Genomic DNA, 26,959 nt, shown 5'->3' on the forward strand with positions numbered 1-26,959 from the left:
CAGCAACCGACCCACGATTCTATCTCATCACTGATGTTTCTCTCTCTCCCTCTCCCTTCCTCTCTGAAATCAATAAAAATGTATTTTAAAAAAATAAAATGTTGAATGTCCTCTTAAGTTTGCAGACAACGTGTTTGGTAGGAAACCTTGACTTAAACAGACGTGAAGCTATTTGCTGTCTTTATTTATCCCTCTTCCTGAATTAAAAGGTGGCCGCCATTCTGCTCCGTCCACCCGAGGCGGTTTCTAGTCCCTTGTCAGACTCGAGGCTGCCCTTGTCCCTGGCTTTCCCCAAGGGAATGTGGCAGGAATGATGCTGGGTAGCTTTCAACACTGGGCTTTGGGAGAGCTTGCTTCTCTTTAGCCCCTCTTTGAAGGATCCCTCTTGGAAGGTACCATGTGGAAGTACCCTGAGCCCACCATGCTGGGAGGAAGCCTAAGCTTCATGGAGAGAGAGAGGCCAGAAGTGCCAGCACACGAGGTGCTTAACAAATGCTCTGGACAGAACTTTCCCAAACCTTTACCTTTTAAAAAATATATACATTTTATTATTTTGGGTGAAGCCTTCTGGAGTTTTCCAGGCCTGCCCACGTGGAAGCAGCTGTGTGAACGGCTCCAATCAACACCACATGGAGCAGAAGAGCCGCCAGCCAAACTCTGCCCAAGTTCCTGAGCCACAGACTCACGAGCAGATAAGACACCACTGTCCTTTTACACCGTTCATGGTTGAGGAGTGTTTATGAAATTGCAACACACACACACACAGAACATCATCCATATATTTTCACCGCAGAAAGTCAGCGTATTTGATGAGAAGGCCATTCCAGCCCTTACTGAGGATGTTAAGGAGTACATATAGTGTATGTACATTTTACCTTTCTAAAAAAAAAAAAAAAAATCTGAATTTTGAAATCCATCTGGCTGCAAGGGTTTTATGATGAGGAATTGTCCTTTGTATTACAGAAATAGAGCTGTCTACAGTTCCTTCCTGTCTTCCTGCGTTCCCAAAATGTCACGAGGATGCCACAGACTCCTCCAGGCATCTCACATGTGTATCTCACATTTCCCCAGTGACATGATCACTGTCCTGAAATCAGTAACTCTCACACTTCAGCGTGCATCACAGTCACTTGGAGGGCTGGCTCAAACACAGCTTCATGGGCTCTGCACCCCCCCCAGCTTCCCCCCTCCCCCAGCCCAGTGTCTGACTCAATGGGTGTGAAGTGGGGCTTGAGAACTTGCATTTCTGACAGTTGCCTAGGTGATGCTGATGCCACTGGTCCAGGGACCATACCTGGAGAACGCCTCCTCCTGGGGAGAGGGCCATGTTTTAATTTTTGTTGCATTTGCCCACCAGTACGAGGTGCTTAAGAAATGCTCTGGACAGAACTTTCCCAAACCTTTACCTTTTAAAAAATATATATATATTTTATTATTTTTTTTTACAGAGAGAAAGGGAGAGAGATAGAGAGTTAGAAACATCAATGGGAGAGAAACATCGATCAGCTGCCTCCTGCACACCCCCCACAGGGGATGTGCCTGCAACCAAGGTACATGCCCTTGACTGGAATTGAACCCGGGACCTTTCAGTCCGCAGGTCGACACTCTATCCACTGAGCCAAAGCAGTTACGGCCCAAACCTTTATCTTTGCACTGTGTCAGAAGCCTTAACTTTCATTCCTGAGGTCCTCCAGGTTGGCTCTAGACTGAAAAGAAACGAATTCCTTGTTTTCTCAGTTGGTAGTTTCTGCTCCTCTTAGTTCAGCTGATAGGACATTGTGTGGATAAAATGTTACTTCTGACCCCGTTTTTTCAGCCTGTGTTGGAACAGATCATTGTGAATGCCTCGGCTGTGAACCCAAAGCTATTCTCTATTTGTGACCAAGGATATGTCCTTTCCTTTAGGTGGTTTCCTAAATAACATTTGTCTCTTGTCATCCTTTCACGAAACAGAAGGAGGGGCCACCCAGAACATGCTCTTTTTGGATGAGAAGTCCACCTGTCAAAGCCCCATTTTACAGATGGTACCACTGAGGCCCAGAGAGGTGCAGCCCCTTGCGCATGGTGGTACAGCTGAGGAAGGCCAGTGCCTCAGTGCTGGAGCTCAGGTCCCACTTGACCCTATACCAAGGTGCTCACAAACAGGACCCTTCAGTCCGCAGGGTCCCCCCACACAACCACTAACTGCTTTCTGAAACCCTGACCCTGTGACGCATGTACCCCACAGCAGCTCCTTGAGGAGGAAAGTCCCTGCTTGATTTGTTGAATGAAATGGTTTGGCGGCCCAGCCCGCATGGCTCAGTGGCTGAGCATTGATCTTTGGACCAAGAGGTCACGCTGGACTCCTGGTCAGGGCACACGTCCAGGTTGCAAGCTGCTCTCCGTGTGAGCATGCAATGGTGTTTCTCTCTCCCTTCCTCTCTTAAGTCAATTAAAAAAAAATTTTTTTTAAAGAAAGTAATGGGTTGGGGGCCCTTTGCATCTTGGCGTGCAGAGGCGCACATGCTAATACTGAGCACGAGAAGCACCGTCCGTGGGTCACAGCATTCACTTTGCACACCCACAGTTTGAGCTTTCTCTTCCAACATTTCCCTCCAAGAGTGACCGGAGACCCAAATGCCCTCCTCCCCCCTCTCCGGCCAGGAGCCGGCCCCTCGGCTCCGCGGATCCCCGCGGCGGGGCCACTGCGTGCGCCCGGCGGGGTCTCGCCCTCCCAGCCCGGCGATGAGGCCGGTTCCTCGCATTGTTCCCGGCAGGAGGGGCAGGAAATGCCGCCGCTGGCGGGGACCGGGGCGGGGGGTGGGGTGGGGGAGAACCCCCGGGCAGTCAGTCCCGTGGGCCTCCCCGCATCGATCCGGTCTAAGGTCCGGCGGGTCAGAGTTCCCGCCGCCCGGGCACACCCTCCCCCTGCTCCGAGGGCTCAGCTGGCGGCCTCGGTGCCCCCGGGGCGCCCGGAGCCCGGGCCGCCGTCAGGTGGAAGCGGACAGGTCAGCGCGGCCGCCCGCCCCCGGGGGCGGGGCCTGCGCCGGGCCAGGGGCAGCGGGGGCCCGGACCCCGCACCCCGCACCCCGTACCCTGCACCCCGCCCCGCAACCCGGGCATCGCTCCGTGCCCCGAGCCGCCCCGGCCCCGGCAACAGGTGGAGGGCCCCGGCCCGCGGCGCCCCGGCCCCTCCCCGCGCGCCCGGCGCCCGCCCCTCTCCACGCCCCCTCCCCTCCCCCCGGCCTCCGCCGCCCGCCCCTCCCCTCCCCCCGGCCTCCGCCGCCCGCCCGGCCGCCCGGGGCCTCCCCAGCGCTGGCCCTGCCTCCTCCTCCTCCTCCTCCTCCTCCGCCCCTCGCGCCCCCTCGCCGCCCGGGAGCCCGCAGCCGAGGAGCGGGGGGCTCCGCGCACTCGCTGGACACACCGGCCCCGGGGGCGCCCCCTTCCCAGTGCCCCCTTCCCCGCGCCGGCCGCGCTCCCCTCCCCCTCGCCCGGGTCCCCCTCCGGGCTCCGGGCTCCGGGCCGCGCGTCCTGCCCCCGGCGCGCTGGGGGTCCCCGCGGAAGGGCCCGCCCGGCCGAGGCGCGACGATGGAGGAGCCGCCGCGCCCCCGCCCGCACACCGTCACCACCACCGCCAGCTCCTTCGCCGAGAACTTCTCCACCAGCAGCAGCTCCTTCGCCTACGACCGGGAGTTCCTGCGCACGGCGCCTGGGCTGCTCATCGTGGCGGAGATCGTGAGTGCGGGGCCGGGGGCGGGGGCCGGGGACCGGGGGCTGGGGGGCCGGGTGTGGGGTGAGGGGGGGGCGGGGGGCGCAGAGGGACCGGGGCGCGCGCGCTCCTCGGCCTGGAGCCAGCGCAGGTCCGCGGACGGGCCTTTTCGCTCCGTTTCGCCTTCTTCCCAAAGTGCAACTAACACTCAGAGCCCGCCTCTCGGAGCGAGGTCCGGTCCTCTTGGGGACGAGGCTTGGGACGACCCCCCCCCCCCACTCCCCCAGGATGTCCTTCGGGTTCTCCCAGCCGGTGATGGAGCCTCCTCCTGGGAGCTGCGCTGCTGGGGAGCCGGGAGTTTATGTGAATGGGAGTCACAGACACCTGGTGCACGCCCTCACCTGCTCCCCACGTGGGTGGCCTCCTCCCTAAAGCAAAGCTTTCGGAAGGTGGGGGGAGAGAGGCGAGGATTCATCCCTTCCCCTCATATTCTCCCTGGCAATAAGGTGGAGGCGAGTCAGGAGATGTTGGCTGAATGCCGTCTGAGGGCCCCCGCCGCTGAGGACCGCGGGGGTCTCCCTCCCGCTTGGGGCTGGGGCGCATCCTGGTGTGGGCTGAGAGCATTCCTGGGGAGCAGGCCGGGCATGTGCGTTCCTCTCTTCCCAGGAGGAGGACGTGGAGGCTGAGAGGTTAAGGGATTTCCTGCCAAGTCCCAGCCAGTCCTTCTCGGCAGGACCGGTGGCCACTGTCTCTTTCTCCGCCGTGTTCCAGGGTCTCCTCAAGCTCTTAGATGCCTTCTGGCCTTCTGTAATCCACACAACAGCCCTGCCCTGGGAAGGTGGCTTCGGTTATTATCCCATTTTGCATGTGGGGAAACTGAGGCATAGAGAGGGGAAGGAAGTCACCCACCACACCCCCCTCCCAGGTGGAAGAGCTGAAATTCAAACCCGGGCCTATCTTGCTTGCCAAGGGCCTGCCCTTCACGGTAATGGGCATCCCATCCAGCTGTCTAGCCAGTGCCCCTTCTGCCTCGGATCCCATACTTTGCTGTGAACACTTGTGGGATGAAGACCTAGCCTACGTGGGGGTGGGGACTGGGAGCCAGGATGGTGCACAAGTGACAGAAGACTGAGAACCTTCAGCAAAAGCTGTGTACCGCACGGAACTTACCTGTTCCTCCATTGTCTCAGACACCCCTCTTTCTCTGCCCCCACCCCCGGCTCCCCTGTCTACTGAATCCCCCGCCCCCAGCTGGTGTGCAAGGACTTCGAAAGACCCAATAAAAAGCTCAGGGATTAGAATCGCCTTGTAGGAGGGCCTGGCTTATAGGAATTCAACAAATATTTGCCGTGCCAGTGAAGGAGCTGGCAGCGCCCCCTGCTCTTTCAGAGCAAACAGAAGCTAAGGGGACAGGGATGGGGCTTCTCCCCTGGGGCGGATTTCGACCCGGCATACAGTAAAACGCTTCTTGTTTTCCTCATTAATGATCAGTAAGCTCTGTGTTCCACACTTTTTCAGAAAGTTAGAAAAGGAAAACATGTACATGGCCCACTATCCCATCCCTAGAAGCAGCCACCGTGGATCTATCAGCATGCATCCTTTTAGATTTCAATACATTTTTTTTTAAAAAAAGCCGAAAACCATGTAAGCAAAATGACTCTTACGACTGCTACCGTGGAGCTTGAATTCTTGCCAGCGCTATGTATGCACACGTTTATAGGATCATATAGTCTGTAGGCAGACATGTTTCCCCACAGTCTCCATACCTAGAGGAACGAACATTCAATCCCTTAGAACTCTACATCAGGGGTGGGGAACCTTTTTTCTGCCAAGGGCTATTTGGGGATATTTATAACATCATTCGAGGGCCGTACCAAAGTGCCCATTTAAAGATTAGCCTGCTATCTGTGGTCAGACATTTCATTAACTCACCGCCAATGCCTCGGCGGGGCCAGACCCAATGATTCCTCGGGCCTTAGACAGACACCCCTGTACCACCTCGTTACACATATACCCTCCGCCCTCCCGCTCTCTTTGGGGTTAGATCAATGACAAGTGTTGACCTTAGAACACAGAACCACTGAGGAGTCTAGGAGCACTTTCCTCCGCCTGCCCCATTTCTTGTTTTCCTGGGAGTTAGTCATTCTTTCTGGACATGTAGTCACTCATGGTGCCTTGGTTGTCTACATCTCTTCTCAGAAAAACGGAGACACATTCTGAGACGGCACTGAGAGGTGTCCTGCCAGGGTCACCCTCAGAATGCAGGGAGCCCCTGGGCTGCTCCCAGCTCACGCGGGCACAGCCGATGGCTGGGGTCTCCTGCACCTCCTGGGCTGGATCCCCTGCTTCCCAGGAGCAGCGTCCCCTCTGCCTTGCCTTCCTTTTGGGAGGGGCACACAGCCTCTCGCAGTTTCCTAAGAAAGGATGCCTCTGTACATTGAGATTTGCATCTTTCAAAATGTCTTGATCCAACTGTTACACACAATTCATAGTTTGGGTAAAGAGTGTTAGATTAGAAATTGTGTAGGGGTTTTTTCCTCCAGGATTTTTATAAAGTATTTCTCTGTTGTCTTCTAGTTATTCTATTTATTAAAAAAAATACTTATTATAATTCTTTTTAAAAATATAATTTATAAGAGTTTGAACCAAAACTGACAATTGCCGGGAAAGATCTCAAATGCCCTGTTTATTCCAGTTCCCTTTTTTTCTGTGACCCTTTTTTTCTTCTGGAACAGTGGTTCTCAACCTTCCTAATGCCAAGACCCTTTAATACAGTACCTCATGTTGTGGTGACCCCCAACCATAACATTATTTCGTTGCTACTTCATAACTGTAATTTTGCTACTGTTATGAATCATAATGTAAATATATGAGTTTTCTGATGGTCCACAGCAGCGACCCACAGGTTGAGAACCGATAGCAGGGTTGCCTAAGACCCGTGGGCCTTTATATGAGTACGTTTTCTTCCATTATCCTTGGGAGCTGGTGTGTTCTCTCAGTCAGGAAAACTTCGGAATCTTTAAGGAGAACTTTAACATTTAAATTTTTATTTTTGGCTGTGTTATATGGTAGCTCGATTATATGTTTAATTCTTTATTGTTGAAAGTATTATGCCGAAACCGGTTTGGCTCAGTGGTAGAGCATCGGTCTGCGGACTGAAAGGTCCTGGGTTCGATTCCGGTCAAGGGCATGTACCTTGGTTGCGGGCACATCCCCAGTAGGGGGTGTGCAAGAGGCAGCTGGTCGATGTTTCTCTCTCATCGATGTTTCTAGCTCTCTATCTCTCTCCCTTCTTCTCTGTAAAAAAATCAATAAAATATATAAAAAAAAAAAAAAAAAAAGAAAGTATTACATATGTCCCCTTCATCCTTCATCCCCCGCCCCCCCCCCGTTGTCTGTGTCCATTGGTTATGGACGTCCTTCATCTCCCCCCCGCCCATTGTCTGTGTCCATTGGTTATGCTTATATACATACAAGTTTTTTGGTTGATCTCTTACCCTCTCACCATCTGCCCCCATCCTCCCCTGCCTTCCCTTAAAATTTTAATTTTTATCTTTGCATTTTTTCAGTGTGGTTTTTTTTTCTGAAACCCCCTTTATACTTTTTTTTTTTAATATATATATGTTGTTGTTTTTTTAATGGATTAAAGACCTGCTGTGTTCACTTACCATATACTGTGAACATTTCTCAGGATCTGAGATCTCTCCCACTGTTACAGTTTCCTGTCATTAGGAAGTGCTGTTTTGGTTTCCTCAGCTTTCCGTTGTAAAGCTGGCATGCTTCTAGGTTTCACTGGGATAGCCAGTGCTGTAGGAATCTTCCTGGTTTGTCCCTCTCTTTACCTTTGTCCAATGGGGGGCAGGTTTCAAACTATTGCTGTCCCAGCCCGGAGATTACGATAAACCCAGAAGAATGTTAACTTTCTGCCTTAGGAAAAAGCAAAACAAAATACCGAGACAAAGAACTACTAAGAGCCTGACTTCCCCCACCCCTTCCCAGGGGAAATGAAATAATAGAGAACAAAACACAATGTTTCCCCAAATTTGTTGTCAAAATTGCCCTGGCTTTCTCACGGGGGTGAGGGGTAGCTGCTGACCTACCACCATACTCCAGGCCGTGCTAATATAACATCGCATTGAAATCAAATTGTACTTGTTTCCCTTTCTAAAATGTTACAACAAACGAAAAGCAATCCAGTCCTTGACCTGGGATTTGTAGGATGCCGTGATCCCGTCACGGTCTGCAGCACCTGAGACTAAAAGTGATTTGTCAGAAGCTGAGTTAGTTGTACCCTTCTTGTTATTGATGACTTTAAAATGAATTATAGCGCCTGTGTAATAATGCAAGATCACTTTTCATTCTTGTCATGAGCAAACTTAGCTGGGGAAGACAGAATAGGCTTTCTGACAGCTGGAATCTGAAGTGCTCTATCCTGTTGAGTTCCTTTAAAAAAAAGGGGGGGGGGGACAACATAGTTTCCTTTTCACAAAAACAATACCTAGTCTTTGCAGAAAAATTAGAAAAATGCAGGTAAGAAAAAGAGATGTAATTCTAGCCTTCTAAGTGGTTCCTCATGGGCGTGCACAACCCTTTGTCTGGGAGTGGGTGGGTTTTTTGTTGGTTTATTTAATGATTATTGTAATGGGAGTTTAGTGCCCTGGGGACCAGGTATGCTAAATGTCCTGACAAACCTGGGACAGTCCCCAACCATGAAGAATTGCTTCAACAGTTGACAACAGCACCATAGATAGGGAACTCTTGAGTTAAACCAGTGTTTACCTCTTGGGAGTAAACCATTCCAAAATCTCTTAAGTGGTTATATGTTATATATCTGTAAATATATATATATATATATACACACACACACACACACACACACACACACCATTTTTATTGATTTCAGAGAGGAAAGGAGAGGGAGAGAGAGAACCATGGATCTGCTGCCTCCTGTACACCCCACACTGGGGATTGAGCCCACAACCCGAGCATGTGCCCGGAATCAAACCGTGACCTCCTGGTTCATAGGTCGACGCTCAACCACTGAGGCAGCCAGTCAGTCTGTGTCTGTGATTTTTTTTTAATGCAGTCACCTGTAAACGACTTTTTGTTGACTGCTGTGGCCATCTGTGATAGATGCCTTCCCTTTGTCCCTCTGTCCACGCTCCACCCCAAAGGCACACACGCATGTGCTGCCCCAAGAGCTCCCTCTGATGTGTCTCCCCCCCCCTGAAGGAGGCTGCAGGGTGAGGGGAGAGCGGCTCCTGGGTGTTCCTTCCCGGAGTCCCCCCTGCTGGGTGTGAGCAGGCTGGCCGTGCCCCCGCGTGGAAGGCGGGCTGTCTGGCAGCTCTGATAGCTGTGCATTCCCAGGTGCTTAGGTACTGCGCTATCACCTGTGGTTTGCTAGCATCCTGCTTTGTAAGGAACGCCTTTATTAAACTCCACTCCAATTACTCAGTCCGAATGTGCCCAGTTTCCTGCTGAGACCTGATAAATGGCCTTTCCTCATCAATGATTAATTTCTTAAAATATGCTTAATAGCCACATAATATTCCATAACTAGCCAGGCTCCTACTGTTCCCTTTGTGTTTCTTTCTTTCCTTGTACAATATTGTAATAAACATCCTTTAAATGAAATCTTTCTGGGTGTTCTTTTATTTATTTTTTTATTATTTCAGAGAGGAAGGGATGGAGAGAGAGAGAGAGAGAGAGAGAGAGAGAGGGAAAGAAAGAAAGAGAGAAACATCTATGATGAAAGGGAATCATTGATTGGCACCCTCCTGTGCACCCCACACTGGGGATGGAGCCCACAACCCAGGCATGTGCCCTGACCGGGAATCAAACTGTGACCTCCTGGTTCATAGCTTGACGCTCAACCACTGAGCCATGCCAGCTGGGCCTGGGTGTTCTTTAATTTTATTTTATTTTTTCTAAAGATGAGTACTGACTGAGAATTGAATAATGGGTATATGTGTACTTGTAAAATTCACTCTTTTCAGTATAAAGTACTATGAGCCGAAACCGGTTTGGCTCAGTGGATAGAACATCAGCCTGGGACTGAAAGGTCCCAGGTTCGATTCCGGTCAAGGGCGTGTATCTTGGTTGCAGGCACATCCCCAGTAGGGGGTGTGCAAAAAGGCAGCTGATCGATGTTTCTCTCCTACATGGATATCTAATCAGTTTTTTCTGTATGGATATCTAATTGTTCCAATTAGATATTGAAAAGACAACTTTAGTCTTACTGAATTGTCTTTGCCCACTTGTCAAAAATCAAATAACCTGAAATGTAAGGTTTTACTTCTGGATTCTCAGTTCTACTCCATTGATCTATATGTCTGCACTGTATTGATTAGTGTAGTTTTATAGAACGTTTTGAAATCAGAAGTGTGAGTTTGCCAAATTTGTTCATTTAAAAAAAATTATTTTGGCTATTTGAAATCCCTTGCATTTCCATCTGAATTTTACTATCAGCCTGTCAATTTTTGCCAAAAAGGGCAGCTAGGATTTCAATATGGGTTGCGTTGAATCTATAGTTCAATTTGGAGATTGCCATCTTAACAAGATTAAGTTTCCCAGTTCATAACCAGGAGGGAATAAGATTGGTTTTGGGAATGTGTTTGAAGGAGGGATGTTCCTGTTTTAACTCCTTATATATATATTTTAAAATATATTTTATTGATTTTGTACAGAGAGGAAGGGAGATAGAGAGTTAGAAACATCGATGAGAGAGAGTCATCGATCAGCTGCCTCTTGCACACCCCCCACTGGGGATATGCCCGCAACCAAGGTACATGCCCTTGACCGGAATCGAACCCGGGTCCCTTCAGTCCCCAAGCAGATGCTCCATCCATTGAGCCAAACCGGTTTCGGCTAACTCCTTATATTTTTATACGGTTACGTTTTTTAATTTCATTTTTGGATTGTTTATTGCTATAACTTTGCTGACCTCATTTTTTAAAATTCTTACATGGTTATTTGTGTGTGTGTGTGTGTGTGTGTGTGTGTGTGTGTGTATGTGTGTATGTGTATGGCAGGGGGATTGGCATATGTGGTTTCAAGGCTTTTCATATTACTGCCAAGTTACACAGAAAGTTATACCAATTTGTGTTCCCTCTAGTGGTGTTTCAGTGTGTAACTGGGCTTGTTTCTGCAATGAGTCCAACTTTCTTTTAATATGCGCCAATCTTATTGCAGTGGGAAAATGTTCAAAATGGTTAAAACCAGGTTGGCATAGGCACCACACTAGTAAGAAAAACATCAATAATGTTCTGGGGAGCCCTGGACATGGGGAAAGAGAAAATTGTTCTTATTTGTAGTTCTAGATTATACATTTATTAGCCGTTTATTTCCTTTGGGAGAACTGCCTATTTTTTTTTTTCTTTTACTCATTTGAAAAATTTTAAAGATATAAAGGAAGAGAAAACTTAAATGAAAATTAACTCCCAGCTGAAACTGGTTTGGCTCAGTGGATAGAGCGTCGGCCTGCGAACTGAAAGATCCCAGGTTCGATTCCCGTCTAGGGCATGTACCTTGGTTGCGGGCACATCCCCAGTAGGGAGTGTGCCAGAGGCAGCTGATTTATGTTTCTCTCTCATCGATGTTTCTATCTTTCTATCCCTCTCCGTTCCTCTCTATAAAAACTCAATAATATATATATATTTAAAAAAAAAAAAAAAAGAAAGAAAGAAAGAAAGAAAGAAAGAAAGAAAGAAAGAAAGAAAGAAAGAAAATTAACTCCCAGGAGGTAAATAGGATTGGTTTTGGGAATCCTATTTGAAGAGGGATGTTCCTGTTTTAACTCCTTATATATATATTTTTTTTAAATATATTTTATTGATTTTTTACAGAGAAGAGAGATGGATAGAGAGTTAAAAACATTGATGAGAGGAGAATCATAAATCAGCTGCCTCCTGCACACCCCCTACTGGGGATGTGCCCGCAACCAAGGTCCATGCCCTCGACCAGAACCGAACCTGGGACCTTTCAGTCTGCAGGCTGATGCTCTATCCATTGAGCCAAACCGGTTTTGGCTAACTCCTTATGTTTTTATATGGTTTAAATTTTTTTTCTAATGAGAATATGTTTATGCATTAATGTGTTCATGGTAAAAGTACGTTTTAAATACAGTGAAAACTGAAAGTCTCTGCTAATCTATACTCTTCATTCCATTCCCTATCTACCCACCCACCTGCCCTGATGTTCTCACCATTCACATTCCCCAGACTTTTTTCTGTACGTGTGCAAACATGTACATAGTGTAAGACACACACATTCACGAATGAGCATATTGTATATATTCTGCAACTTTTAAATTTAACAATATCTTGATATATTTTAACATTTGTTATCGATATATGTGTTATGAGTATTAATTTTCTCATCTGTCACTTGTTACTAGCATCACTCATGTCGTTTTATTCATTAAAATAAATTTCTAATTTGCATGTTAGCCTTCTGGGGTTTGCTCTCCTTAAACATGGCTTCTTTACCCCCCAGGATTATACAAATATTTGAAGAAAATAAAGGAGAATTTAAAATATATATATTTTTGTTGATTTTAAAGAGGAAGGGAGAGGGAGAGCAAGCTAGAAACATCAATAATGAGAGAGAATTGTTGATCGGCAGCCTCCTAAAACCTGGGCATGCACCCTCGGTCAGAATTGAACCGGGACCCTTCAGTCTGCAGGCCAACGCTCTAAGCCAAACTGGTTAGGCTTCTTCCTCCTTTTTGCTAAGATTTAGGACTACAGCTATTCCCAGGAAGGTGGCAGTACTTTTCCTTAGATGACTGTGTTACCATTAATTTTCCATTTAAAACTAAATGAATTTTAATTTATCATTTCACGTGACATGAAGGCAGCTCAGGTTTGAGGGAATCCCTTTCATTTCCATTTCCAGTTGAGCTGTGTTTTGAGGATACAGTTTATAAATTATATACGAATGGGTCAACCACACCCTGTGGAGTGCACGGTGAAACAAATCCCATCTGATTGCTTCTCCCTCTCCCATGCCCATGCACGAGATTCACGGTAACCAGCCCAGTAGGATCTCCCTGGAGTGGGAAAGCAGGATATCCATTGTCTTAGTCAAGGTTCAGTTGCAAATGCAGCGTACACTCCAGCTAGTTTAATCAGCAAGGGACTTATTTGTGCATCATAGGATGGCTTCCAAAAATGTTGGTAGGGCTGAGGAGCAGGCTCTAGGGTGAGCTTCTTGCAAAATCTCGCAGAACTACACCATGGAACTGGCCTGTCACAGGCAAGAAATCAAGGACACAAGATTTATTCTCCCAACTGCTGGGCCCTGGATCTCCGTGGCCTCCATTGTGTGACACATGGCTCCAAACAGCTGCCCCTGCCTTGCCCCTCAACACTATGAAGCTAGGGATGGGACAGTGAGATTTCAAATATAGCTCTTACCCCCACCCCCCGCACCCTCCCCCTCCCTCTCCCTCTCCCTCTCCTTCTCTCTCTCTCTCTCTCTCTCTCTCTCTCTCTCTCTCTCTCTCTCTCTCTCACACACACACACACACACACACACACACTGTTTGGCTGAGCCTGTGGGGGGCAGCTTACGCTTATCTTCTAGCCCCATGATGTTGCCTTGTGCCTTCTAAGCCTTGGACAGGTGTGTCGGCCAGCACTACATCATGTGTGGAGCCTGAGCTGTGTAGTCTGACTTCCAGCCTCTCGTGTGCAGGAAGGCATCCTGCCAGGAGAACAGAGCGGAGTTGGGGGGAAGCCACATTTGGCACTTAGCACCGCCACTTTCATCAGATTCTCTTGGAATCACGGTGTCCAAAGTCGAAGACCTCCTGTGATGTGCCGTGCTTCTGTGACATTCTAAGGACTGGCCCTTTCCCAGTCTAGACGCGCATTTGATTTCCAGCTGTGTGGCTTTGCACAGCTGACGTCCTGCTTCCTGAACTCCCATCCCTCCTAAGGAGGAGGGTGATGACGACGTCACAGGTTCGCTGACCATAAAATGAGCTAAAATGCATGTAAACCCTGTCCCGGGGGTAAATATTCGTTTATGTCTTGGGTGAATGTAGATATAGTCTTCCCTCCTTCTCCCGGTAGGCCCAGACTTTGTAGGTAAATCCCAAGGGGACAGGGCTGCATTTAGAATGAATGGCCCTATCTTAGCTCTGCTGAGTTTTCAGGCATCCAGCAATGAGCACAAGTAGAATTTAGCCTCTGTTATATGTGCTGGGGTGGGGTTAGGACTGTACTTACAACTAAAGAAAGTGTAAAGGCTACATTGAGGTCTGCAAAGACCTGCGTATTTTAACTTTTAACATGATTGGTTCGTTTAGATGGGGGAAGATTAGTGGGCTGATCCTACCACACTTACCCACGATGCCAGCTTTGCAGGCGCAGTGGAAAGATGTCATCGGATTTATGTTCCTGTGTGGACTTTACCCAAAGAAGGACTCCAAAGCCAGGGGGCGGGTCAGTTTTCCAGAGGTTTGAGTCTAATGGTCTGATTTGGATAACATACAAAGTTCTGACCTTGCTTCTCCTCTTGCCTTCGCTTGCCTTCATCTGTCCAAAATCTAATTATAGGAGGTGGCACTTTCCAGAGGGGAGATAATTCAGAGGTGAAAGATATCTTTATTGTTGATGTATCACCCGTCTTGTTTCCAGCAAGGACGTGAGGCAGGACAGAAATCTTCAAATTGAGTTTTTAAAGAAACCTATATATTAATCAAGGATTGACAGGCATCAAAGATCACTTTTGAAAAGCAAAACCCTACACCACGAGCAGACTTGAAGGAGCATCTTGACTAAGATTCTTCAGAGACAGAAAGCCGGCTGGGTTGCCTGACCCGCTCCTGGCAGCTAAGAGGGGAAAGTGTGCTCATCATCTCCCTTCAGCTTTCAGGGTTTACTTAGGGAAAGTCTGTGCGCTTTGAGGCTCTGACCTTCTTCTGGTTTCACAGGCCCAGAAATGTCCTTAGAGTTGGAGATATTGGAGGAGATGTATAATAGTAGATATATTTAATATTCTACGAGCTCATACTTCAGAAATCGTGAATGTGGTTCCTTTAACTGTGACAAGAATCTTGAGTGGTTTTCCTCTCAAATCCCGAGCTTATGTTCACTGCCCTGGGAAGCTAATGTGGGATTTTTAAACTTCCTTTCTGCGGGTGGGTTGATCTAGTGAAAGACCGAAGCTCGGTTAACTAGGTCACTGGTTAATGCCAGGCTGGCTTAGCTACTCACCTGCAGAAAGAGAGCTCAGATAGGAGTTGGCACTTGGGTTTCCTATCTCTGGAGATACTTGAAAAGGTTGAGCCGGTGAGTTGCTGACCTGCATAACTAAGGAGTAGGGAGGTGCTTTCTGCAGACTTGTGCCACGCCCCCAGAACTAAGAATCCTTCAGACTTTCTCCTGTGTGTAACATCTGACAGCACTAAAACCTATACACAAGTGAAAGGATAATAAAACAGGCCGCCATATGCCCAGCTCGCCTTTGAGGAGCTAGAACTTTACCGTATCCCCAAGTCCCCTGGTCTGTCCTGCCTGCTTTCCCACAGGTAACCACCCACCTGGCTTTGTATTCTGTAAAGTTCAGTGTTTCCTGGCCGTTGTTTAGCCTTGACTCATTTTGAACTTCACAGAATAGAGAATCACATATTTTCATCTATGACTTGCTACTTTCATTCATCATGGAGTGTTTTCCATGTTACTAAGTGCTAGTTTCTCATTAACTTTTAAATATTCTTTTAAATTTTTTAAAATTCTCACCCAAGGATATATTTTAGAGAGAGGAAGGAAGATAGAGATAGATAGAGAGGAGGGGAAGGGAAGGAGAGATATCAATCTTCCATATGCACCCCACCCCACCCAGGGATTGAACACACAACTTAGTGATGTGCCTGACTGAGAATCAAACCCACAACCTTTTGGTGTACTGGACCATGCTCCAACCAACTGAGCCACACCCGAACAGGGCTCATTAACTTTTAAAGTTTTATTGTATTCTGTTATATGCATGTGCCATAATTTGCCCCTTCTATGTTGATGGCCCCGTTTTGCCATGTTTTAGCATGATCGAGTTTTCCTTTTTGTATTTCTCATCCTTCTTGCTATCTCTTATTTGTTTAGAAGTTATGTTCTGTCTATTCTTTTAGTGGATTCTCTTCCTATCTTAATTTAACATGCATACTTAATCAGTTGATAACAAGTTAAAATTAATCATTATTTTTTACCCTGCTCTGAAACAAAAACAAAGAACTCTGACTTTGATGGCATCCCTCACTATTTATAATATTTTCTAGTTGTTCAGTTCTGTCCTCTTTGCCACCCACCTACCAGCTAGGCATTATAATTGTTGTACACGTCAACGATTTCATTTTGTCTACAGCCCACATAGTTTGCTCATTGTTCCTTCTTGTATCTCGGGCCCACCATCTGTTTTTGTTTTTTGAAGATCTTTTTCTTCCTCGTTCTTGAAAGGTAATTACACGGGCTGTAGAATTCTAAGTTGACAGCTATTTTTGCCCCCATTCATTGAAGGTGTCATTCTTTTGTCTTACTGGTTTCCATGGTTGCAGTGGGAAGTTGGCAGTCAAATTGCAATTTGTCATTCCGTTTTTTATTTAGCTGCTTTTGCTGTTAAAAAGGTCTTTTCTTTGTATACAGCCGTCTCATTATGATATGTTGGAGGATTTCTTTTTTATTTATCCTTCGGTTTAGTTGGGATTCTTGGATTCAATTACTATTGATCTTTCCACAATATTGGAAAATTCTCAGACATTATCTTTGGAAATGTTGTAAATATTGTCTTTCTCATTGTATGTCATCTTGTTCTGAAACTCTAATGAAATCAATATTAGAACTTTAGGCTAAAAACAGATTGTCCATGTCTTTTAAATTGATAGTTATAATAAATTATTTATTTACTGCTACTATATTTTTTCATTTTAATAATTATCTCATTAGCTGTTTGTATCATACCTTCAATTTTTTTTAAATAATCTTTTTTTAAAAAATATATTTTATTGATTTTTTACAGAGAGGAAGAGAGAGGGATAGAGAGTTAGAAACATCGATGAGAGAGAATCATCGATCAGCTGCCTCTTGCACACCCCCCACTGGGGGTGTGCCCGCTACCAAGGTACATCCCCTCGACCTGAATCGAACCTGGGACCTTTCAGTCCATAGGCTGACGCTCTGTCCACTGAGCCAAACTGGTTTCGGCCATACCTTCAATTTTTAATTCCAGTTCTCTTACACTTCTAGAAATTCTTTAACTTTTTCTGATCTAATATGCTCTTCTTAGCCTACATAGACTCAGGCCCAACCAAGTAAGAGACTGAATGTGGCTCTAAATTGAGATAGTTGTTCTCTTATTGTTCCCTCTGGACAGGGAGTTAATTTCTTATCTACCCTCACTTTGAAGGGCTGGCCTTGATGATCCCAGTTTTCTATGGGGGAGGGAAGGAGGTGCCTATTAGATTTTTCACCTTGGATGGGCACCTGGTTTTAATTCTCTCCCACCATCCAGCACATTAACGGAAGCTTGGCAAGGAATAGGAATAGCAATTTCTCCAAGAAAATACATGAAGAGCCAATAAGGACCTCATAGAGATGCTCTCTATCACTCATTGTCTTTTGGGAAATGCAAATCAAAAGCACAATGAGATACCATTTCACACCCAGCAGGATGGCTATAACTAAAACGATGGACAATGACAAGTCTCAGTGAGGATGTGGTCATTGGAACCCTCATGTATTGCTGTTAGGATTGTAAAGCGGTGCAGCCACTTGGGAAAAACAATTTGGCAGTTCCTCACAAGGAAAAACAAAGTTAGCATATGACCCACCAATTTCATTCCTAGGTATGTACCTGCCCCCCCAAATGTAATAAAACAAATGTTACACACACACACACACACACACACACACACAAACTGTACATGAATGTTTATAACAACATTATTCATAATAACCAAAAGGTGGAAACAACTCAAATACCCATCAATTGGTGAATGGGTAGACAAAACATGGTATACCCATGCAATAAATTGTTATTTGGCAATAAGAAGGAATAAAGTACTGATGTGCCCTGCAGCGTGGATGACAGTTGAAGCATTATGCTAAGTGAAAGAAGCCACATGTTATAGGATTCCATTTATATGAAGTGTCTAGACTAGGCAACTCCCTAGAAACTGAAAGTAGATTAATGTTTGCCAGGGGCTGGGGGGGAGAGAGAGGAATAGGGAGTGACTGCTAATGGGCAGAGGGGTTTCTTTTGGAGGCGATGAGATGGTCTGAAGTTAGTTAGATAGTGGTCATGGTTGCATAGCTCTGTGAATACACTGAAAAACCACTGGATTGTGCAGTTTAAAAGGGTGAAGTTTATGACATACGATCTCAGAAAAGCCTTTTAAAAAATGATGGGAGCTCTATGTCCTCAAGAAGTTTAACAAACTCCCAGCTTGAAAACTCGCTTTGGTGTTCAGCTACTCCCCAGGATTCCTATTTGATTTCGTTTTTGGCCTCTTCGGGTTCCTTTCTTTCATGCCAGTTCAGCAAGCTGTTTTAAAATGTTTTATATTTTATCCATACTTGTTTCATTTGGGAGAAGACCCAGCCTGTCACATCGCCAGAAACTGACGGCAAAATCCTTTCAAGGGTTTAAATTTAAAAATGTTAAAGTTGCAAAGGAAAATGGGAAGAATGGTATCCCGAACTTCCTCTTCCTTCACTGCGATTTCTCAGATGTAAATGTTCTGCTTCATCCTTCCGCTGTCCCAATCTGTCTACTTGATACTTTTGTGGAGGCCAAACACAGTGACCCCAAACGCCCCAGGTATTTTAGCATACATCTCCCACGGACAAGAATATCCTCCTATATGACCACAGTATAACCATCAAGTTCAGCAAACTTACCCTTTATACTAATACAGTTCATACTTAGATTTTACCCGTGGTCCCAAAAACATCTTTTCTGTTCACTTTTTCCTGTCTAAGATGTGGTCCAGGGTCACGCATTGCAGTTCGTTGTCATGTCTCTTTAGAGTCCTTTAACCTGAAACAGTTCCTCTTTGTCCTTCAAGATCTTGCCCATTTTGAGGAATGCAGGGGAGGTATTTTGTGGAATGCTCCTCAAGTGGGGCTTGCCTGATGTTCCCTCGTGAGTAGATTCAGCTTATGGTGTTGTCAGGAATACTACTGATGTGGTGTTCTTCTTAGCGTGGCATATCAGGAGGCATGGGATGGTGGCCTGTCTTGTGATTTGTGACTCTAACCCAAACCCCTTTTCTGAAAGCTAAACATGGGCACATTTCTGAGCAGAAATGACAGACTTTATAATCAAACAGATCTGGCTCTCAGTCCTGCTCTGGCTACTACTAGCTTTCTGATGGCAAACATAATAGTTAACATGTTTAAGCTGTCTATAAAATATATCTAATAATACCTACATCTTGAGATTATTGAAAAATTAAATACAAATTCCTGTAAATTGTTTAGCACAGTGGCACAGTAAGAACTCATAACTTTTTAAAAATGTATATTTTTATTGATTTCAGAGAGGAAGAGAAAGGTAGAAACATCAATGATGAGAGGGAATCATTGATTGGCTGCCTCCTGTACGTTGGACCGAGCCCGCAACCGGCATGTGCCCTTGACAGGAATGGAACCTGGGACCCTTACGTCCGCAGGCTGATGCTCTATCCACTGAGCCAAACCGGCTAGGGCAGAACTCATAACTCTTGTTTTAGGGGAAGTGATCTTACCCAGGTGTCATAAGGGCCTCCCTGACTCTTGCGGGTATTGGTGATATTGCTCAGAACCTCAGTAGCTCTGTATGAGGTGTCCCAGGTATTCCCACCAAAGAGCCATGTTCTCTTGGTCTTCTCATCCACCTCCTCTACCCTTTGCTATTGCCCATCCCCGGTGTCTACAACAAGTCCACTTGCCTGAGTTTTGGGTCAGTTTTTGTGTTGTTGTTTTTTTTAAAATATATTTTATTGACTTTTTACAGAGAGGAAGGGAGAGGGATAGAGAGCTAGAAACGTCGATGAGAGGGAAACATCGGTCAGCTGTCTCCTTCACATTCCCTACTGGGGATGTGCCGGCAACCAAGGTACATACCCTTGACCAGAATCGAACCTGGGAGCCTTGAGTCCTCAGGCTGACGCTCTATCCACTGAGCCAAACCGGTTAGGGCTTGGGTTAATTTTAAGTGTTGACCAATGATGGGGGTAGACGTTCTTGGCAGGTGCACACAGACCTCCCACACCATTCTCCTTCCCTTCTTGTTTTGTTTTCCCACCTTCCTTCTTGGATTACTCATCCTCCTCCCCTCCAAATCCTTCTCCCTCTACGAAGTGGAGAAACTCCCTCCAGCTTCCATCTTCAGACTTGGATATCTTAACCCAGTGAGGGTCCCACAGCACCAAGGCTCCATGCTGAACCAAGGACCAACTCCTTAGAGAGCAAATGGTGTGATATAAGTAGAAACTTTTTTTTCTAGAATGATTGTTTGGATTCTGCTCATTGTGCTACTTGTGCAATACTGATACCGTGGTATTTCTCTTATCTTTGTACCATCTTGTGAGGATCGCACGTAATTTGAACCTGTATGAGCAACACCTTGACCGAGTTACTGCCATGCTGATAATAAGAGTATTGCGTTTGGCTAACCACGGGCTTTTATACACACCTTTCACCTACATTCCAGGGGAGGAAAATGGGCTTAGCTGGAGTTGCATCCCACAGGATCTTGTGTTTTAGATGTACCAGCCGATGCCACATAGGTTGTGTTTTTGTAACATGTCTCTTTGGTGGGTCCCACGACATGAGCACTGGATGTTGCATCTTCTGTGTCGTAGGCCGCCTCCCACTCTTCTCCGAGGAGCGGTTTGTCTGGGTGAACTTGTTGGGTGAGGCTACCAGACCTTCCATGTGAAACTGAGGGATGTCTTCTTCACCTACAATGTTTTGCATAAACGGGTGACACTTCCACGATACTGTTGTCTGTCCCTGTCTCGTGAGAAAGTGTCTGATCTTAAACAGAAGGGGGGAGGGAAGAAAGAAAGAGACCGTGTTTGCGGTGGTAAAGGCCGTCGATATCTAGGGAGGCTCACACACTGAGGCATCAGGCGAGGTGAGACCCAAGTCATCAGTCGCTGCTGATGACTTAGGAGCTTGGACAGAAAGTTCTCCAGGGGAGTGGAGCTGCCCTGGACACTGTGTTTGAGGGAGAAGAGAGTTTTGGGGACTGTCTTGCGTTGCTCACAAACTTGTAGGACTTTGACTATCTAGTCCCTGTTATCCTAAACTATGTTAGTTGTCCCAGTGCAAAGTCTTTGTTTCAGAGAAGCCTGTGGAACGAAATGAGACTGGTCCCCAGACCAGTTTCGTCGGCCTGTGTAGTGCTGAAAATCAGAATTAGTTGTCAGTGTGTAAAAGCCAGATATTATCATATAAGGGGATCTAGGTTTCCATGTTCTCTTGTAACACTGGACAAATGCACAACCTTGGGCCCACAGTCCCTCACGGCAATACTTTATGGGAGCTGAGAAATAGCTGCCATAAGCATGTGAGCGTGTTGGTCAAGATGCATGGTTGACACTTGTGACAACGATCAAAATAGGTGGCTTTAAACAATGGAAACTTACTTTTCTCTCATTTGACAGTCATAGAAGTAGTTGTCCAGGACAGACATGAGGGCTCTGGTGCCGAAGGTCTAGCTGCTGCTGTCTTAGTTCCGCCTTGTCCCAGATGCTGCTTTGTTTCCAACCATCCTGTCTGTGATAGGAAGGGGAAGTGGAGGACGCACTGATTCAGGACCCAGCCTGGAAGGTGCATGTATCATTTTGTCTCACATCCTGTTGGCCAGGATGTACTGGTGTGACCACATTTGGCTGCAGATGAAGCTGGGGATGCATGGTCTCCATCCGTATGGCCATGTGAATAGTTAACATCCAGTTCTCGCTAAAGGGAGAAGGTGAGAGTGGGCAGCATAAACAACTAGTATTCTGTCCTGTGAATGGCCTTGCACTCACCTGTTTGCTGCTGTCCTGGACTTTCTCATCTTCTCACTACTGAGGCCAAGAGTCATTGCCATTCACTCTCACTTCTACTTGCTGTTCCCCACTTGCAGCAAAACTTCTTGAAAGACGTGTCATGCCGAGACCGGTTTGGCTCAATGGATAGAGCGTCGGCTTGGGGACTGAAGGGACCCGGGTTCGATTCCGGTCAAGGGCATGTACCTTGGTTGCGGGCATATCCCCAGTAGGGGGTGTGCAAGAGGCAGCTAATCGATGACTCTCTCTCATCGATGTTTCTAACTATCTCTCTCCCTTCCTCTCTGTACAAAATCAATAAAATATATTTTTTTAAAAATTAAAAATTGTCTTTAAAAAAAAAAAAAGGAAAGAAAGACGTGTCATTGTTTCTGGGCTAATTCCTCTCATCCTTTTCATTTTTGAACCCACGCCAGCCAGCCTGTCAGTCTGTGATTCTCATACTCACAACTGTAAACCTATATTTTGCCCCGCCCTGTATATGGGTCTTATTTAGATGTAGACTCTAATGTTGAATAAAAAAATAAGGCAATCAGAGTCAGAGGTATTTGAATATTGACTAAGTATTGATATTAAATAGTGTTTTTTTTTAAGCTATGCTAATGGTGATTTGGTTATAGTAGAAAAAAAGCTCAAAAACATACTATCCAGACCTAGTTGGCATGGCTCAGTGGTTGGACATCAACCTTTGAACCTGGAGGTCATGGTTCGATTCCCGTTGCGAGCTCAATCTCCAGTGGAGGACATGCAGGAGGCAGCCAATAAGTGATTCTCACCATTGATGTTTCTATCTCTCTCTCCCCCTCTCCCTTCCTCTATGAAATCAATAAATATATATATATATATATATATATATATATATATATATATATATATAAAACATTCTACCCGCAATGTTATTAATTCTCACCACCCCCAGTATTATCCTCTCAGCCAAACTAATATCCTCTCAACCGATCTCCCTGATTCTCCTCCCTTTCCCCCAGTCCCCTGTTCTCAACAGGGCAGCCAGGGAGCGTGCTCAGATGTTACATATGCCTCTTCCCATCTTATTCGGAGCCAGAGCCAACGTCTGTTCAATCTGCATAACCCCATGTCCTGCTCCCCTCCTGGGTCAGCCACTCCTGCCACTCTGACTTCCTCAGACCTGCCTTATTTTTCTCCACAACATTGATCTCCATCTGACAGTCTGACAAATGTATTTTTTTCTTTTGTCTGATACTCCCACTATAATGTATGCTCTGTGACAGTAGAGACTGGATTGTTCATACTGTATCCCCAGGACTAAAATAGCTCCTTGTACATAATGGGCACGAAATACATGTTTGTTAAAAGGGGGGGAAATTTTTTTTCCTGGGAGGAAGAGTGGGGTGGGAGAAAAACATCAGGAGAAAAACATTTACAAAGGTCCTTGGAGGTGGGAGGCAGTAATGAAAAACGGTTGAGAAATAAGGCGTTGGCCCAAGCTGTGGGGCAGCACGTGGACCTTTAGGGCCTGCTCTGGCTTTTTTTCCCTCTGACTCTTGTTCCTGTATTTCTCTTTTCTCTTTTCCCATCAGGGGACAGTGTGTTGTCTTTTCTGTGACATCTGCATGTCATACAGCAAAACTTTGCTAATTGTCTCTAAGTGGGAGAAGGACCACTTTGAGTTTCTTCTTTTTGGACTGAGCCATGATCGGCGTAGGGGATGGAGCTCACAACCCAGGCATGTGCCCTGACCGGTGATCTCCTGGTTCATGGGCTGACACTCAACTACTGAGGCCCATCGGGTGGGCTTATTGAAATGTCTAAATAACTGATTCTACAGGATTCATGTGGCCTCTCCTTACTGAGGGGAAATTGAGGGCCTGACATTGTAGGGCAGTAATGGAGGAGAGTCCCAGAGGACCCAGGTAACACAGTCTAGGAACGTACCTTCTGGTCCAAGAACGAAGCTTCGAATCCTAGAAAGGATGGGGACCGTCTCTGAGACATTCCAGTTTCCTGGGAAGCAGTGGGTACATGCTGGAGGTGGTTCAGTTGGAAGCTATGTAACATAGAAGTACAAAGCAGAGACCTTGCATCGAATTACATATGTTTATATACCTTCAGAAATGGGTGAAGACGCCCTGGCCGAGTGGCTTCTGACTGAGTTGGTTGGGGCATCACCTGTACATCAGAAGATTGGTTCTGCTCAGGGTTGTGGGTTCAATCCCCCTGTCGGAATGCATACAGGAGACGGCTGATCGGTGTTTTTCTTGCACATTGATACTTCTCTTTTCCCCGCTTCTTCTCACCGCTCCAATGATCTATAGCTGTCATTCTCTTCCATCTAGATTTACCTTGTGGTTTGATTTTTAGCAACCATGATTTGGAAACAGAGAATGTTTCGTGTCTTTCAGGTGATTATTGGAGACCATATTCAGAAACGCCTGAGCATTCCTGAGGGTGGGTTTGTGTGTGGTAGAAATGCCTGTCTCTCTCATCAACCCCTGTCACCTTGGGTAGTGGCCCCATCCTGGTGCGGGCAGCTTGAAATTGGAGATTTCCAAGAGGCCTTGAGCTCCTCTTACAGAGGTGCCTTTTGAGAGATAAGAAGGCCTGGGCCCGGGGGCCTGGAGGCGGGACACATTGTGAGTCTTTGAAAGTTGAGTCCAAAACCCAGGCTCCTGAGTCCCAGCCCCACCTGTTTCCCACACATTGCAACCTGGTATTTGTCTCTATCTCTTTTTTTCTTTTTTAAAATATATTTTATTGATTTTTTTAGAGAGAAGGAAGATGGTTAGAGAGCTAGAAACATCAATGAGAGAGAAACATGGATCTGCTGCCTCCTGCACACCCCCCACTGGGGATGTACCTGTATCCAAGGTACATGCCCTTGACTGGAATCGAACCTGGGACCTTTCAGTACGCAGGCCAACACTCAATCCGCTGAGCCAAACCGGTTTCGGCTCTCTTTCTTTCCTTTTTTTAAATTTTTTTATTTGTATTTTGTTTTTTATCTTTATTGTTGAAAGTATTATATGTCTTCCTTTTCTCCCATGGGCCCCTTCTAGCCTGCCCCAGGCCTTCATCTTTTCTTAATTAAACGTAATTACCCAACGGGCATGTGCTAGTTACTGTGTCTGCGTGGTCAAAAGGCAAACTTATGAAAAGCAGCGCACAGAAGTCTTGCTACTTCACCTCTCCTTGTCTTGTCCCGGCCATTATCTCTCACAGGGTTTCTCGCTGACCATTGTGTTGTCTCTCAGGCCAGGCTTTCTCCGCCTCAGCACTGTTGACATTGGGGGCTGGGTAAGGCTTTGTTGTGGAGACTGTCCTGAGTGTGGTGGGCCCTTATCAGCATTCCTGACGTCTGCGCACCGGATACCAGCAGCACCCCGACACAGCATGACATCAGAAGTGTCTCCTTAGGTGAGAGCCACTGCTTTAGGCAAATAGAAGCAAATGTGACTATATAGCTTTCCTTCCCACCTATCTATATTTTAATTTGTGTATGGGTGGGGTCCGGCCAGCCTGGCCAGGGTTGGCCGGCCTGCCTGCTGGGACAATTTGCATCTTAGCCTTTTATTATATAGGATATACACTTGAGTGGCCAGATTATTATGCGTTTGGGGATCATAATAATCTGGCCACTCAGTGTATATACAGGGTGGAGCAAAAGTAAATTTACAGCTGCAATACAAATAAATAATACAATACTAGATACATAAAAATATGAACATTAAACATTGTATTTCACATACGTACTCACAACTGTAAAGCCACGTTTGCCTCACGCTGTGTATGTTTTGTACTTTTACGTGGCTAGAGATCCCTGGGCCCATGCACAGAGGTGGTCTTCCCCGCTATCTCTTTTTCTGCATAGCATCCCCTGGTGTGGAGGCACCATCTTTGGTTCAGCCAGTCCCCTTGTTTCCAGTCTCCGCCCTGTGCTCAGCCAGTCAGCATAATTCTGGGTCCTTCTCCCTGTGGCACAGACCCCCGGAAGCGGAGTGGCTGGATCCAGGGTAAACATGCCTCCTTTTGGTGGTTGCTGCCAGACTCCCTCTCACGCGGGCTGTATGCCCTTCGGCGTGCTCCTTGGCAATGACAGGGAGGCCTGTTTTTTCCACGGCTTCGCCAGCCGCGTTATGAAACCCCTGGGTTCTTGCCAGGTCCGTCGGTGAGAAATGCCTCATTTTCCTGACAGATAGCATCGCTCTTATTTTAATAGCCTTATTCATCTTGAGCAGGGAGCTCCGTGAAACTTGGCTTTGCCTGCTTTCTCCTGGGTGCGAGCGTCTGAGCTGGACGTGGTGGCTCTTCCAGGCCTTCCACCAGGAATGCGCTTCCCTCTCACTCTCAGGATTTGCACTGTCCTTTGAAGCATTCAAATGCCATGTCCTGATTCTGCTCTCCACCCCCACTGCCCAGTCACTTCCTCCTCCGCATACTCGCCTTGTGACAGCCAGCCGCCCTGTGGTGACACCAGTCACGTCGCTGTCAGGTTGCCCAGGGTCACGGGGGAGCCCGCAGTCAGGCAGGTCTGGTTTTGAATTCCAGCTTTGCCATTAACCACCTGCAGGTCTTTGGCCAAACTCCTTAGCCATCTCTGTGCCTCAGTTTCCTCACCTGTGAAATGGGGACAATGCTTCCCCTCACAAAACTATAGAGAAGAGGAACGAGAGACCCTGCACCAAGGGTGGGACCGCAGACAGGCGTTTGCCCTGCAGGGCCATGGGGTTCAGGAATGCTGACTGCTCTTGAAGGGACTTCTTGGGGCCTAGGATGAGGGAGGAAGCCCACACCCACATTTGTCAGTGTCCACCCACTGCTTCACCCCCTCTCCAGATCCTCACGGCCTTCAGGGTGCGTTCCAGGCCTCTTCCGTGGCCTCAAAGGCCCTGTGTGATTTGGGGCCTGCCTTCCTTTCCAGCCTCATCTGTTGTCTGGTGGCTTGTCTACCCTGAATCCTACCTCACCCCAGCTCCACTGGACCTCCAAGTTCTACAACGCTGCTTGCTGACTCATCTCTTTTTTTTTATTATTATTAAGATTTTGTTTTCAAAGTTTAACATTTTTAAAAAATATATTCTATTGATTTTTTACAGAGAGGACGAGAGAGGGATAGAGAGTTAGAAACATTGATGAGAATCATCGATCAGCTGTCTCCTGCACACCCCCAACTGGGGATTTGCCCGCAACCGAGGTACATGCCCATGACCGGAATCGAACCTGAAAAGAGCAGGCTGATGCTCTTTTCACTGAGC

General features: G+C 46.8%; 1 protein-coding gene across 1 annotated transcript in view; it reads left to right on the forward strand.

Annotated features, from left to right (window-relative positions):
- Nucleotides 1-3,262: 3,262 nt before the first annotated feature.
- Nucleotides 3,263-26,959, forward strand: part of CMTM8 (CKLF like MARVEL transmembrane domain containing 8) — a 56,482-nt gene continuing 32,785 nt past the window's right edge. Inside the window, exon 1 of the mRNA XM_084902224.1 lies at nucleotides 3,263-3,714. Coding sequence (XP_084758350.1) covers nucleotides 3,568-3,714 — 147 coding nt within the window. The 5' untranslated portion in view covers nucleotides 3,263-3,567. The remainder of the gene's footprint in view (nucleotides 3,715-26,959) is intronic.

Source organism: Pipistrellus hanaki, assembly GCF_964339955.1.
Source record: "Pipistrellus hanaki genome assembly, chromosome: 13".
Lineage (NCBI taxonomy): Eukaryota > Metazoa > Chordata > Mammalia > Chiroptera > Vespertilionidae > Pipistrellus > Pipistrellus hanaki.